General features: G+C 47.0%; 1 protein-coding gene across 8 annotated transcripts in view; it reads right to left on the bottom strand.

Annotated features, from left to right (window-relative positions):
* POGZ (pogo transposable element derived with ZNF domain) overlaps positions 1 to 14,794 on the bottom strand; it is a 520,715-nt gene that overhangs the window by 193,692 nt on the left and 312,229 nt on the right. For all 8 annotated transcript variants that reach the window (XM_086947330.1, XM_086947332.1, XM_086947335.1 and 5 more), the window contains exon 12: positions 7,343 to 7,443. In XM_086947330.1, the coding sequence (XP_086803456.1) occupies positions 7,343 to 7,443 (101 nt within the window). The remainder of the gene's footprint in view (positions 1 to 7,342; positions 7,444 to 14,794) is intronic.

Genomic DNA, 14,794 nt, shown 5'->3' with positions numbered 1-14,794 from the left:
TGGGAGTTCCAATTCTGCCTCTGTTGACCCTGGTGCCATTGGTGGTCACTCTGTTGACCATGGTGGTGCGACTGTTGCAAATGTGATTGCTGGTTTCCACCTCTACCATTTGGTCTCCTTGTGGGGGTGCCTCTCCGCATCCCCCTGAATTGTAGGGCTCCCATCGATTTGGCTGTCTCATTGTCTTTCTTCAGCTGAGCCAGTTTGTCATCCACTGATGCTCCGAACAACGTCTCCCCGTTGAAGGGGCTGTTCAGGATGTTGTTCTGCACTTCTGCCTTGAAGCCTGATATTCTGAGCCAGGCTTGCCTTCTCTCAGTGATACCTATGCCCATCAGCCTGCTTGATGTTTCTGCCCCATCTAGGGCTGTCTTCAGGCATGCGTTCGCTATGTCCTTTCCCCCCTCCACGAGGTGGGCTGCCCTCTGCCTGTACTCCTCAGGCATGTGTTTCAGCAACTGGCTCATCTCATCCCAGTGCTGATATTGGTGTCTATTCAGAAGTGCATTGGAGTTCGCCATCCTCCAATGCATAGCAGCATTTCTTTCTATTTTTCTTCCAGTGAGGTCCATCCTCCTGCTTTCCTTATCAGGTGGTGGCCCAGACGTGGTTGGCACGTTGGCCCTTCTCCTGGCCGTTGCCGCGATTATAGAATCAGCTGCCACGGTGCCCTGGATATAAGGGGGGTCCTAGGAGGAGAACTTGTATTTCTTCTCCGTCCTCGGGGTCACTGACCTGCATGTAGCCGGTTCCTTGAAGGTTTCAGTCCCTTGGGCCGTGACGCTCTTCAGCATGGGCAGGAAACTGCTTTTCGTCTGTGAGGGGAGCAAAGTTTCTAGCAGGAAGTCTGCCTTTGTCTGTTCCTCCTCCAACTTCACATTGTAGACTGCTGCAGCCTTCTTGACGACCTCATAGTAAGCCCCGATGTCGTCTGGCGGCGAAGGCCTCGAAGGGTATGTCTCCACAGCGACGCCGAGGATTCTGAGTAGTAGCTCTCGCGGAGGTAATCTCCTTCCGAGCGGTAGAAGTCCTCCTCTTCTCCCTCATCTGTGGGGTTTGGAGTTTTCGGCGGCTCTTCGGCCTCGAAATCCTCCTGCACCTCTACCTCTTCGGCGGTCGCAGCGGTCTTCGAGGGAATCGAGTAGGTCTTCGAGGGAATCGAGTAGTTCTTCATTTTTTTGTCGAAGTCTCTCTTCCTCTGGAGCATACTCTCCAATTCGGCCTAGAGTATTCTTCTCTTTTTCTCCATCTCTGCCGCTTGCTCGGCGTCGAGCTTTTCGGCCGGTCTTTTCGACGGTACCTTCGACGTCAAGGCCTTTCTGAGCGTCTTCTCGCTCGAGGTCTGCTTCGACGACCTTTGCTTTTCGCTGGTCTTTGCCATCAGGGAGTCCTTTTCGAAGGATCCGCTGGGCCTTTTGGAGGATGCAGCTTCGGACGCCGAAACTTTCGTCGCCGGCGCTCCTTTCGAGGACTTAGCCTCTGTTTTTCGGGGTTCTCCCTCAGGCTTTCTAGGCCCTGTCTGGGTTTTCGGGGTCGTAGACTCTCCTACCTTTTTTGAAGGTCTCACATCGGTCTCTGCGACCGTGAAGTCATCTGGTCCCTCGGCGATGTTCTCCTCTTCGTCGGAGGAGGCACCCAGCTGGTAGAGGGTCGGCGTGGTCCCTTTCCCTTGCATCATGTGGTGGGCCACCCTCTGTCCCTCTCGAACTCTCACAGTCTTCGGCGTGAAGATTGAACAGGCGTTGCAATCCTCGCTGGAGTGGTCGATCGGCAGGCAGAGGTTGCAGACCGGATGCTGGTTCTTCTGCGCGTACTTGTGGTGGCAATTACGGCAGAACTTGAATGGAGTGTTGTCCATGTGCTCGCTCAGGGGGCCCCCTGCGCGCGCTTTCTCCTTGGCCGTCGAATATCACAAGGTTTTCTCCTCTTTCTTCGCTCTGGCTCTAGGAGGTATTCTTCTCCGACTTTCCTTGGTCCTTTTTCCTCAAAAACTTGGTGTATTTCCTTCTTTTCTCCTGAAACTCCTCCGGAGCTTCATGCGACGATCCAGACCCAACGGCGGAAAAAATAATCTGAAGATGGCGCCCAAGGGTGGGAGCTTCCGCAGGAAGCGTGCCGACGTCACGAAGGTGCACCAAATGGTGGGACGTCGACGCCCACCTGGGCTACAAAAAAAAAAGAGAAAAAAGACTACGAATCCGGACCCAACCACCAGATCGCGGAATAATGCACAGCATAGTGAATCCAGAAAGATTCACGCTGCAAAACCCATAAATCCATGTTTTTAACTGTTTTCTAAACTGGCTCTCTTGTTTAATGGCCCTCAGTTCATTGGGCATGCTATTCCAAGCTTTGGCTCCCAGAACAGTGGCTGTCTTTCCGCCTCAGGTAACTAGCTTAAATGTTGGGACACAAAGCAAATTAGCCGTGGTTGACCTTAATGTTCTTGTCGTGATATATGGCTTAAATCTTGCTGAAAGATATCCCGGGCCTAGCTTGTGGAAGGCTCTAAATGTTGTCAGGATCAGTTTGAACAGAATTCTCTTACAAACCGGTAACCAATGGAGGGTCTCTAATGCAGCTTTAGCCGAAGCTCTGCGTGGCAGACCCAGCACCAATCTGGCTGCTGCGTTCTGGACTACCTGTAGTCTCCTTAGGGTGGTTTTATTGATTCCCACAAGGAGACTATTACAGTAGTCCAATCTTGATATCAGGGCCACTGCCACTGTCTTTCTAGCTCCCAGGGGAATTAGACTGAAGAATTTTCTCAAGGTTTTTATAAACCCAAAACAAGTCCCGATCAGTTTCAGGACATGAGGCTTAAAAGACAGACCAGAGTTGAACCAGACCCCTAGGTTTCTAGCCACTTCCACAGTTGATGGCGGTGCTGTGGTGTCATCTGGCCACCAATCCTTTGGATGGAAAGGATTGTCTTTCCCAATTGGTAACATTTCTGTCTTGCTGGTATTACAGCAGAGATGATTTTCTCTCATCCACTGCAACACAGCCGTCAGACAGTTTCTAAAATTTTCCTCTACCTTGGTGTTGGCCTTATCCAATGAGAGGATCAATTGGGTATCGTCGGCGTACGAAGTTATCTCGATCCCATAGTTGGATATCAATGAGACGAGTGGGGCCATATATACATTAAATAACAGAGGACTCAGAGAAGCCCCCTGCGGCACCCCTGTGGAAATGACTTGTACTGGTGACCTGAATGATCCCAGCGCGATTGATTGTGTCCTGTTAGTCAAAAACGATGTTATCCATGACAAGGCTTGATCTGATATGCCACATGCTCTTAATCTGGTAAGCAGGACTTTATGAGAAATTGAATCAAACGCTGCTGATAGGTCTAGCAATATCAGTACTGCCTTCTTTCCTTCGTCCATGATAAATTTGATGGTATCGGTTATCTCAAGTAACGCCGACTCCGTAGAATATTTTGGTCGGAAACCAGATTGGCGAGAATGTAGGGCCTTTGATGTTTCTAGGTAGTCTGAAAACTCCTTGTGTACAATTTTCTCTGTAATTTTACCCAAAATGGGTAACAAAGATATTGGTCTGTAATTGGTGATATCTAAGGAGTCAATATTTGATTTCTTTTTTAAAGGTTTTACTATGGCATATTTCCAATCGTCCGGAACAGACCCTGTGGACAGAGAAAAGTGAACAATCTCATTTATTACTGGGCTAACTATATCTATTATATGGTGTAGCAACAGCGGAGGGCAAGCATCCATTGGAGAACCTGATTTACAGGCCAAGATTGCATCTTTGGTCTGGGCAAGGGTGGCCGGTTCAAAAATTCGAAGGCCTGCTCTTTCATTGTTATTAAAGGTCCCCTGCGCTTCCAAAGAGTCCAAATGGTCATGATTCACAACATTCTTTTGAATCATTTTAATTTTTTGATCGAAATGGACTGCAATATCATCACATAACTTTTGAGAAGAATCCTCCAACTTCTGTGCAGGTCAGTTCGTCCAATTCGGTGGCACCACGCCCCTTTTCTCGCGTCGCTATTATCAGACCAGTTTCATCGCCTATCGTTGTCACGGACGGCCAGGGGAGGGAGATACGAGGTTGCTATTGAGAATCAGGCCATCACACACAGTTATGCCCAAGCAACCATGAGGGCGGCTACAAAACTGTTAGTACCAAAGGAAATCCAGACTATAACCCCTTCATGCACAGACAACGCACCATGAAGATACACGTAGCCTGCAACTCACAAAACCCATATGGTCCAGCTATTTGAGGTGGCCTCACCCTTTGTAAAATGTGCATAAGGACTGTGCAGAGAACGGAGTAAGCCGCTGAAGAGTAATAACACCGGCATCTCAGTGCGTGTGCACCTACTAAGTAGACAATCAACTGGAAACGGAGTGGAAAATGAACGGGCGTGCCCGCTATTATTCAAAAAATACATTTATCGGCAGGCCGTGCTGTTCAAAGAAAATGCACACAGATATACTATGTACAGGACTGTGGAACGGGGAGGGGAAAAAAAGCTAATGATCGTGCACAGCGTGTAGCCCCATTGTGAGATGATGGATTATGTGGCAATGGCGGTAAATCCATAACTATGGGAAAAACACTGCAGCCTTGAAAGTGCATAATTCCACAGGTCTTGATTATGAGGCATAAAGTGCCACATTGCTTGGCAGAATTAACTATTCTCTCACCTTAACACTCATTAGTGCTGGCCTGCGCAGTTGAAGTCGGTGCTGCTCACAAGGAGGTTTGCTCACCTTCAATGCCTTCTGAGAGCGAGCATGGAGGGTAGCCGATACCTACACCGGGACTCCGAGGAGGGGATCTCCGCCGCTCCTTCCTCCTCTCCACCAGCCTCCTCCTCCCCCGGGGCGCCTCACCGCGCACGCACAAGTGAAAAGGAAACCGAAACTTACAAGGCACGCGTCACGTCGTAAGCGGTCTACAGTAGAAGCTCACGCTCGCGACCAAATCCCAAGGCGCGTGTCGGAATCTGCCTCTGCCATGCTTCTCAATGCTGCGCGTGGCCAGCTCTTGTCTCCACTCGTTGTCGGCTGAGCCGACGACTATAGTTCTCGGCGAGAACGCGCTTTGCGCGCTTCTAGCGGAGACCTAAAAAATAATAAGTCAACAATAAATTTGACAATAAAATAATCAAAATAACCAAGCTGTCTAGCCTTGCCACGCAACTGATCACAACCGGCATCTATAAAACAACCACAAAACAAAGCGTAAACATTACATACAAATTTACAACAAGACTCTCACCGCTAGCACTGCCTGTGACCATAGGTCGAGAAAGAAGGAAAGGAAAAAGAAATGTGCTCCACACTACCCAGCCTCCCCATCCACCCCCACTTCGAGCGGCCATCAGGATGTAAACATTCTGATCTCGGACGCAAGGGCTCTCTTCAGCTGGGGACGTGGTTCCAGCCTTATCCCATGGTAGTCCGCACAGCACTCCCAAATTTTGTAATAGTTCTGTGGACAGCCCATGGCAATGTAAACATGACATTCAAGTCAGAGGCAATGGTCCAAACCCTCCCTCCAAACTAGAGCATCCTTCAAGACCCTTGCAATGTCTCCCTTAGCCACAGTAAGTTCCATCCACAAGAGTGCCCATCTGTATCAGTCTCCATTGATGTAATCTGAAATGTGAAGTATGGAGCACCTTGGAGATCATGGCAAAGACAGGCCCAACATTACCACTAAACAATCAAAGACACGGCTTCAAAAGGGGGCGAGTACTGAACAGCCCCAGACCGTGTGCAGAAAGTTGCTAGGTGCATCTGTACATCGCAGACAGTCAGCAATAATGTCCCTCCTCCACAACCTGACCCAAGTATAGCATACCCGGAGGAGACATAAGCTGAATGAGGCAGTACTGGGAAGCAATCACCGTCTCACACGGGGAATCCAACGCCTCCCTTCAATCGTCAATGACAAATGTTATCCTAATTAGTTCTGTTTGGGTGGACTTAAAGACTTTGGGCTTATAATGATATTGCTAACCAAAGGCTCAGTTCATGGCACAAAGATGAGAGACAGAAGTAACACAATCTAGAGCTAGGTGTGGTTTGCTCACTCAGCAGTCTCAATGCCACAGAGGACAACACAGTAGGCTACCTCCTAGCAGTTAAATTTCTAGTAAACAAAGAAATGTATTTACTTATTACTCCACCACCCACACAGAAGGTCCTTACTAAATGTCTGCATTCAATTTGATGTGTTAGCTGCTAGCTGAAAGTTTGTTACTGGTGTCTAATTTGTGCACACTTCTTAACAGAAACAAATGATCTCACAGGTCTTTCGCGCAAGTGGATATAGCAGTGGTCCGGCACAAATGACGTCAAGGTGTTTGGTAGATCTGGGCCAGGACAGAACTTGTTGCTAGGCAACAACCAGAAACTCCGGTATTGGTAGGGATGGTTCATTGAAGTAAAAAAGCATGGCAAATGCATGAAAAAAAAAGACAGGGCAGCATAGTTTTTCAATGCAGTTCAGACAACCTTCATCTTACCCCAGCTCCCATAGTTCCAAATGAGTGATTTTTAGAGTTGCAGCTGGTCTTATGCTATCTAGCTTAGAGTTTGAAATTTGGACACCAGAGGATAAAGCAGACTCCCACAGTCCTGTATGTACATTTCTGGACTGTAACTGGCATTTTGAGAAACAGGGGTCATTATAGTCTGATTACAATAAGGCACACCCTAAGAGGTGCGGACTCATTACCACCTCTGCCCTTACAAGTTGCTTTTACATTTATTTGGATCACTGCACTTGGCAATAAAAATAGTAAGGAGATGGACATTTTACCCAAAAGACCATCAAAACACAGGAAGAAGTTCTGTCATGTGTGAGGGCATAGTTGTGCCTAGAGGAAGCAGGTTTCAAAACATGACTAAAGGTTTTTGTTTTTTTTAACCAGAAAATAGACCATATGATCTGGTGTGGAGGTGTTAAGTTCCTCCAGGAAAAAAGTTCTTACATACCTTACCTACTGTCTTGCAAATAAGCAGTGATACTGCACATTTCAAAGAGGTACCACCAGTCTTCATTTGCTTTACCAAATTCTATAATAGTCTCAAAAACTTAATGAAGATCAGCAATTCAAAGTGTCAATAAAGCTACATTCATACTTGGGAGTACAAGAACACAGTGGTGAAGAAACTTTTACGCTGTAATAGGCATGGCTTATCACAAATTCCACTTCACTCCTAAACAGGGACTCCCATAAGCAATGGATCTATATTTAAGAACGTTTGCATCATTTGATGCAGCAACCAGAAAACAATGCTGCATTAAAATGAGGGAAATGCCAGTGATGCTGAGAAAGCTGGAACAATACCTGGCACACGTAGGGCATCTCGCCGGGCTTGTGGGTGTCTTTCATATGCTGAAGGAAAAGAGGCTCATTGTCAAAGGCCCACTCGCAAATCTTGCATTTTGCTACAAAGAGAAAAAGCAGTGAGAAGGAGACAGACTGCAGGTCACGGTTAAGATCCTACCTTTGACAATTCAGTGGAAATTCACAGCAATAATCATTCAGGTAACAGTACTCTTATAAAGCATATATTATTATGAACACAAGTCTCATTACCACTAGCATAACACTGGCACACATACTGTATACAGACATTTAATTTAATATTAAAGGGCCTAACATAGTTGTGAAACTGACATAAATATCAACTCATCATCATTTATTAGTGCCTTGGATAAGCTCAGCAGTGTTTTGAAAAGTTGAAGTATTCATTGCTGTATCCTCGCTCTACCCCACTAAATCCTCCTAAAGCAGAGGTCTTCAAACTTTTTGATGCCGAGACCCCCTTGTAAAACCTTTTTAGGGGTAAGGACCCCCTTCCGACAAAAGTTTCTAGAAACTGGTACTCCTCATCATCATCTTTTGACAACCATAAATGCGCCTGTTAGACCTCATCACATCCATCCATCATTCATCCACCCACACTTTCACACATCCATCCATCCTTTCATCCTTCCATCCATCCATCCATCCTTCATCCATCCACACTTTCATCTTTCCATCCATACATCCATCCTTTACCCCTCCACCCTTCCATCCATCCACCCATCATTCATCCACCCACCTTTTCACACATCCATCCATCATTCATCCATGCAACCTTTTATCCATCCATCATTCATCCATGCAACCTTTTATCCATCCATCCATCCATCCATCCACCCTTTCATCCTCCCATCCATACATCCATCCTTCATCCATCCATCCACCCTTTCATCCATACATTCATCCAGCCACCCTTTCATCCATCCATCCACCCATCATTCATCCCCCCACCTTTTCACACATCCACCCATGCATCATTCATCCCTCCATGCAACCTTTTATCCATCCATACATCCATCCTTCATCCGTCCACCCTTTCATCCTTCCATCCATCCACCCTTTCATCCATCCTTCATCCGTCCACCCTTTCATCCTTACATCCATACATCTATCCTGCATCCATCTATCCTTCACCCATCCACCCTTCACCCATCCACCCTTTCATCCTTACTTCCATAAATCCATCCACCCACCCCTTCATCCTTCCATCCATGCATCCATCCTTTAACCATCCACCCTTCCATCCATCCACCCATCATTCATCCACCCACCTTTTCACACATCCATCCATGCATCATTCATCCATGCAACCTTTTATCCATCCATACATCCATCCACCCTTTCATCCATCCATCCACACATCATCCATCCCCCCATCTTTTCACACATCCATCCATGCATCATTCATCCATGCAACCTTTTATCCATCCATACATCCATCTACCCTTTCATCCTTTCATCCATCCATCCTTTATCCGTCCATCCTTGCATCCATCCATCCGCCCATCATTCATCCCCCCACCTTTTCACACATCCATCATTTGTCCATGCAACCTTTTGTCCATCCATATATCCATCCACCCTTCCATCCATCCTTCATCAGTCCACACTTTCATCCTTCCATCCATCCACCCTTTCATCCATCCATCCACCCTTTCATCCATCCATTCATCCTTCATCCGTCCATCCTTTCATCCTTAATCTATCCTTCATCCATCTATCCTTCACCCATCCACCCTTTCATCCTTCCATTCATACATCCATCCTTCATCCATCCACCCTTCCATCCATCCATTCACCCATCATTCATCCACCCATCTTTTCACACATCCATCCATCCATCCATCATTCATCCATGCAACCTTTTATCCATCCATACAACCTTTTATCCATCCATACATCCTTCATCCATCTACCCTTTCATCCTTCCACCCATCCACCCTTTCATCCATCCATCCTTTCATCCACCCATCCACCTTTTCATCCATCCATCCTTTCATCCATCCATCCACCCTTCCATCCATCCACCCTTTCATCCATCCATCCTTTCATCCATCCATCCACCCTTTCATCCATCCATTCATCATTCATCCACCCACCTTTTCACACATCCATCCATCCTTCATCCTTACATCCATCCATCATTCATCCACCCACCTTTTCTGTGCCTCTCTCATGGGGGGGGGGGGGGGGGGGGGGGGAGGGGTTCAGTATCTCTCTGCTCTTCTTCCTTCTTTCCCGATCATGGGAGGGCATCTCTGTGCCTCCCTGCTGGGGGCGGGGGACGTGACATGGGACTCACAGCTCCAGGCGCGCAATATGCATTGACCTCAAAGGGCTACAGTACAGCCACTGCCCCAGCCCCCCTCCGCCCTCCCCCCACCTCTCCTCCTCCCCCAGCTGGAAATGGCTTCAGGGACACACACACACAGCCACACCCCAGTACTTGACAGGTCTTTAGAAGACCTTTTACTTGTTAATGAGGCTTTGATGTTTTTCACACCTCGGTGTGAATTAGGCCTCCGCCATAAACACCCTCGAACTGCGTGCTCTGGCAGAATCTGCGACCCCCTTCCATGGACTCCACGACCCCCCTGGGGGTCGCGCCCCACAGATTGAAGACCTCTGTCCTAAAGTCTTATAAATCAGATTTCTATACGCTTGTGTGAGGAAGTGCCACTTTTGACATGGTAAGACCTCACTTTTTGCCTGGTACAGGTGTTGGTTCGATTGTAGTGCACAGGGCCCTGCCAATCAGGTCACCTGTGCAAGTGCATGATCTACATTATATGTGGAAGAAATATGAACTAACAACTTCATATATGGAGACTGAACTGGAATTCAGAAACTGATTAGAGAGGTACGTTGGATCAAGAGAAAGTATACATTGGGAATCATGGATCTTCAATAGTGAGCAAATCTGAGAAAGAAATAAAAAATGGAGTGAGGTGGTTATTCGGTATTTAGAGGAATGATGAGGAGGGAAATCAAGATCATCAGGGATGTCAACATGTCAAGTTACATATGTGAAAAACCATGGTTTCTAGTCACATTTGGCTATGGAAAATGTACGAGTTACTCACCTTCAGTAACGATGTATCTGGTAGAGACGTTGTCTTGCCGCAGATTCCTTAACTTAGAATATCCCCAGGCGTCAGACTGGATCCGGAATTTTTTTGCAGCAGCACCTCTGCGCGCCGGGGGACTGCGCCACACGACCCCGCCCTGACGTCGTCCACGTATGTGACGTCAGCGAAGTCGTACAAGTCCCTCCCGGCGCGCTGACGTCAGTTTTCTTCGGAGAAACTTTTCCGTGGCACAACGCGAAGCCACCAACAAAAACTGTGAAAGTATGGGAACAGTGTGCGAAGGATGAAAAATATGTGAAATAACGAAGGAAGATGGTGCAAGACACCATTGTAAAAGACAGAATTAGACACTGTCTACATACAAGTGAAAAAGTTGTGAGAAAGAACGTCGCAAAGCAAAGACCCTTCCCCAAGTGCACCAAGGGAAGAATACCTCAACAGACAGAAATAGACTGAATACCATGTAGAACTGCGTCGTCCAGCAAGAACGGAGAACAGAAAGAATAACAGACCACTGCAGGAAGGTATGAAAAGACTGGCACTTCCCCTATAGTAATGGAGGTCTGAAACAGAGCTCAACAGATCCCCAAAGAAGACGACTATAGAGGAGACAACAGCCTTGAGTCAATAGAGAAGGCGTGAGGGAGGGAAAGCAGCAGAAGAAAAGAAGAAAAAGATGAATCTCCTGATGAAGGTGAATCAAAAAGGCACCATTTTACATGAAAGAAGCCCCTTGGAGGGAGTTAGCCGCATATGGCAATTCTCAAAGGGGCGCAACAATGTGAACACCTGTGAGAGAAAAACCAATGGCAACTGAAAGAGGCAAGTGGAGAAAGCCACTTGGCAAGGTCCTCGCAGAACGGGGAGCATGGGTGGGCGTTAAGGAATCTGCGGCTAGACAACGTACCAGATACATAGTTACCGAAGGTAAGTAACTCGTACATCTGATAGAGACATCTAGCCGCAGATTCCTTAACTTAGAATAGATACCACAGCCATACCCCAGGGGGGAGGTGGGTCTGCAACAGAACAACAGAAAGTGTCCAAGCATTGAGCCGACAACAGAGTGACGGACAATGGGGAAGGCTGTGTCGGAAAAGCCAGACAGCAACCCAATTAGATCGGAAGAGCAAAAGATAAGGGGAGGCAAGGCTTCCAAAAAATGCCAGAACGGTGCTACACCACACCCGTATAAGTATGAGATGTAGAAACAGCACCAGCCATATACCAAAACAAAAGAGAGGGAGTCCGGGACAAAGGAGGAAGAAGGACCGCTCTCAGCTTAATAGCGCACTATGTGGACACCAACCAAAGGTTGAGAAAAACATGAAGAGATGCAACCAGAGCCTACCAGGCTAGTCCACGGAAGGAAGGCTGGAGAGGCTACAGCCAGTAACCAAAGGGCAAGAGTTGAACTGAGCAATGTCTTAGAAGTGCAGACGGGAACAAGAAACACACCAAGTGCACACTGAGTCACCAAAGGGGGGACAGGGGCGAACAGTAACAGTCAGAAGCACGCTGATGCGGGCCCCTACCGAAACATTTACAGAGCACACAGCCACAGAGACAACAAGGTAGCGCAGCTAAAATAGCATAGAACTGCCCAACCAGACAGCTTGAAGACTAAGGTTAGAACAAACTCACGAAATACATATATGCAGGGTGCAGACCCTAGGACGACTGACATCAAGAGAGCGGTCCCGCACGCACAGCCAATACAGTATAGGGTGATACCCAATGAAAGGGGCACATCCAAAGGAAGTGGCAGCAGAGGCACCAGAGTACCAACAGACGTATAAACGTAGGAAAGAATCTCAGAATTCTAAACCACATCCCCCGACAGGGAGGAAAAATGTATCCTCGTCCAGAAAAAGAGAATCATTCAGTATCTGAACACCAAGAAGGGATCAGTGTAAAGCTGGGGAACCACCCCTGAGAGTGAAACGCAAAAGGGACCCTATTGCTGAAGATGCAGGAAGAGCAACAAAGTACATGTAAGTGTACTGAAAGACACCCTGTCACGTAGACCATGGGCAATTCCGAGTGCAACAATGAACAAGCTCCCACACAGTTGGAGACATAGGACCAGACCTCGCAGCAGAGAAGAGAGGTGGAGATGTAAGAAGAGTACTCATGGCAACCTGTATATATATATATATATATATATATATATATATATATATATATATTTATTACCTACTGGCGGTCGCCAGTAGGTAGTTATAGTTAGGATTTTTTTCAATGTTAAATCTCAAAATTCTATATGGAATAACTTTGGCGCCGGTTGACGAATCTGCCTGAAAATTTCCTCAAAATGGCCTCGCGGCGCCCTGGTCCTTCCCTGAAAGTTTGGGGGGGGATTTGTGAAGTGGGGGCTGAGATAAATGGGGGGTCCCAAAACGTGTTTTCCCCATGTTAATTTCCATAGGGCGGTCGACCTCACTTTTAGCCCGAACGGCTGAATGGATTTCCACCAAACTTGGCAAAATTGTAGGGACTGGTAGCCCGATGTGCCTTTGCTATGTCTCAAGATATGTGCTTCAGTGGATTTTGAGTAATTTAGGTTAAAAAAAATATATATATCTATGACAGCGCCCCGGTACGCGCACCGGGGAGCGGACCGGGCGCGCTACGCGACTTGCGCGCGGAAAGCTGATTGGCTCTCGGGTGTCTGTAAACATTCGAAACAGTCCGGAGCGGCCGCCATCTTGTGTCTCGGTAGGATGGAGACACAAGAGGTGGCCAAAACAAAGGGGGAAATGACCATAAGGGGGCAGGGTAGACCCCCCCTGATCCCCTAGGTTTGATGTGCGGGCTATAAAAAGGCCTCGCGGGGCAAAAAAAAAAAAAAGAGGGAGAGGGAGCGCACTGGGAAGCGCACAACAGAGAAAAAAGAATGCCAGAGTTTAAAATTTTTGCCAATATTTTATAAATGGGAGGTAGTTCTGAAAAGAACTTTTTTTTAAATTCTTTTTGTTGTTTTATATTTTTTTAAATATTTTTCTGAACTTTTTTTATTTTTTTGTGTTTTTGAACAATTTTATATTTTTGGTTTTTTTTTAAGGGAACAAACAAAAAACAGGGAGTTGGAAATGGCTCAACAGGAGCAAAAAAAAAAAGAAAAGAATTACTGTTTTCTTTCCTTGCTGCATTGGTGGTTGTCTACAGCATTATTTATTAAGGTGACGCTAAGTTCACCATAGCATAATGTTTTGCCACAGAAAATGCAAACAAATTTGAGCTTGCCAAATTTTGGCTGAATATTTGGCACCATTTGGCGTTCTTCAGGACCAGAAAGTGAGGGTACAGAAGAGGAAGTGCTGGCCACAGGGGGTGGGTTGTTCCGAAGTTCCTGGACTTCAGCCTGGGCCAAATTATTGGGATGCCACCTCTCCATGTGGCGGATCATGGTAAAATTACCAAAATAATATTTCTTTGAGGGATTGCCCCTGGAGAGAACTTTGTCACAAATAAGACAGGTGACTTTGGGGGCGTTCACCTTTTTTTGGTCAAATGAAGTGCACTTTGACGTGCCTTTGTCTTGGTTCTTCTGGGAGGAAGTGCCTTCGTTGTTGATCCTCCTCCTCTTCTTCCTCCAAGAAACTGTGGTGGTGGACCTTCTTTTCTTGGTGGTGGGGGTGGTGGTGGGGGTGCACCAGCTGCAGCAACAAGTGATGCCATTGTTTCCTCCAAAATAGCTCTTGCTCTCTCAATGAAGAAAGTAAGAATGAGGAAAAAAGGAGGGGGCTTTCATTATTTGGAGAAAAAAAATGATGAGAACCAATGAAAACTGTTATTTTCAAGTCACATGACCCGATGCGCTTACGTTACGCGCTCCGGCACGCTTACGTTACGCGCTCCGGGCCGCGCCGTGGAGCACTTCCGGGTGCGTTTACGCAGCGCGTCAAAAGACACATCGTGCGGCTACGCGATACGTCACGCTTACGCGACGCGCCATAAGACGCATCACGCGGCTACGCAATACGTCACGCTTACGCGACGCGTCACGATGTTGTTTTCGATCGCGACATTGGCGCTAACGGGACGCTTCCCGGTTCGCGCACCAGGGTGCTTCAAAATACTACGCTTTCCGGGGCGCTCACCGGGGCGCGCACCGGGAGCGCTCCAAGACAAAAAAAAATTAAAAATATGAAAAAAAAAATTTGAAAAATTGAAAGGACTGGTAGCCCGATGTGCGTTTGCTATGTCTCAAGATATATGCTCCAGTTGTTTTTAAGAAAATTAACTTTTAAAAAATATATATTGGGCTACTTTGGGCTTTATATATGTTAGAGCCCAAATGTAGCCTAATGTAGCCCAAAGATGGCCACCAGAGACAAAA

The sequence above is a fragment of the Lissotriton vulgaris genome, chromosome 12 (genome assembly GCF_964263255.1).
Source record: "Lissotriton vulgaris chromosome 12, aLisVul1.2, whole genome shotgun sequence".
NCBI lineage: Eukaryota > Metazoa > Chordata > Amphibia > Caudata > Salamandridae > Lissotriton > Lissotriton vulgaris.
The sequence above is the reverse complement of the archived record's forward strand: the minus strand, read 5'-3'. Positions and strand labels throughout refer to the sequence as shown.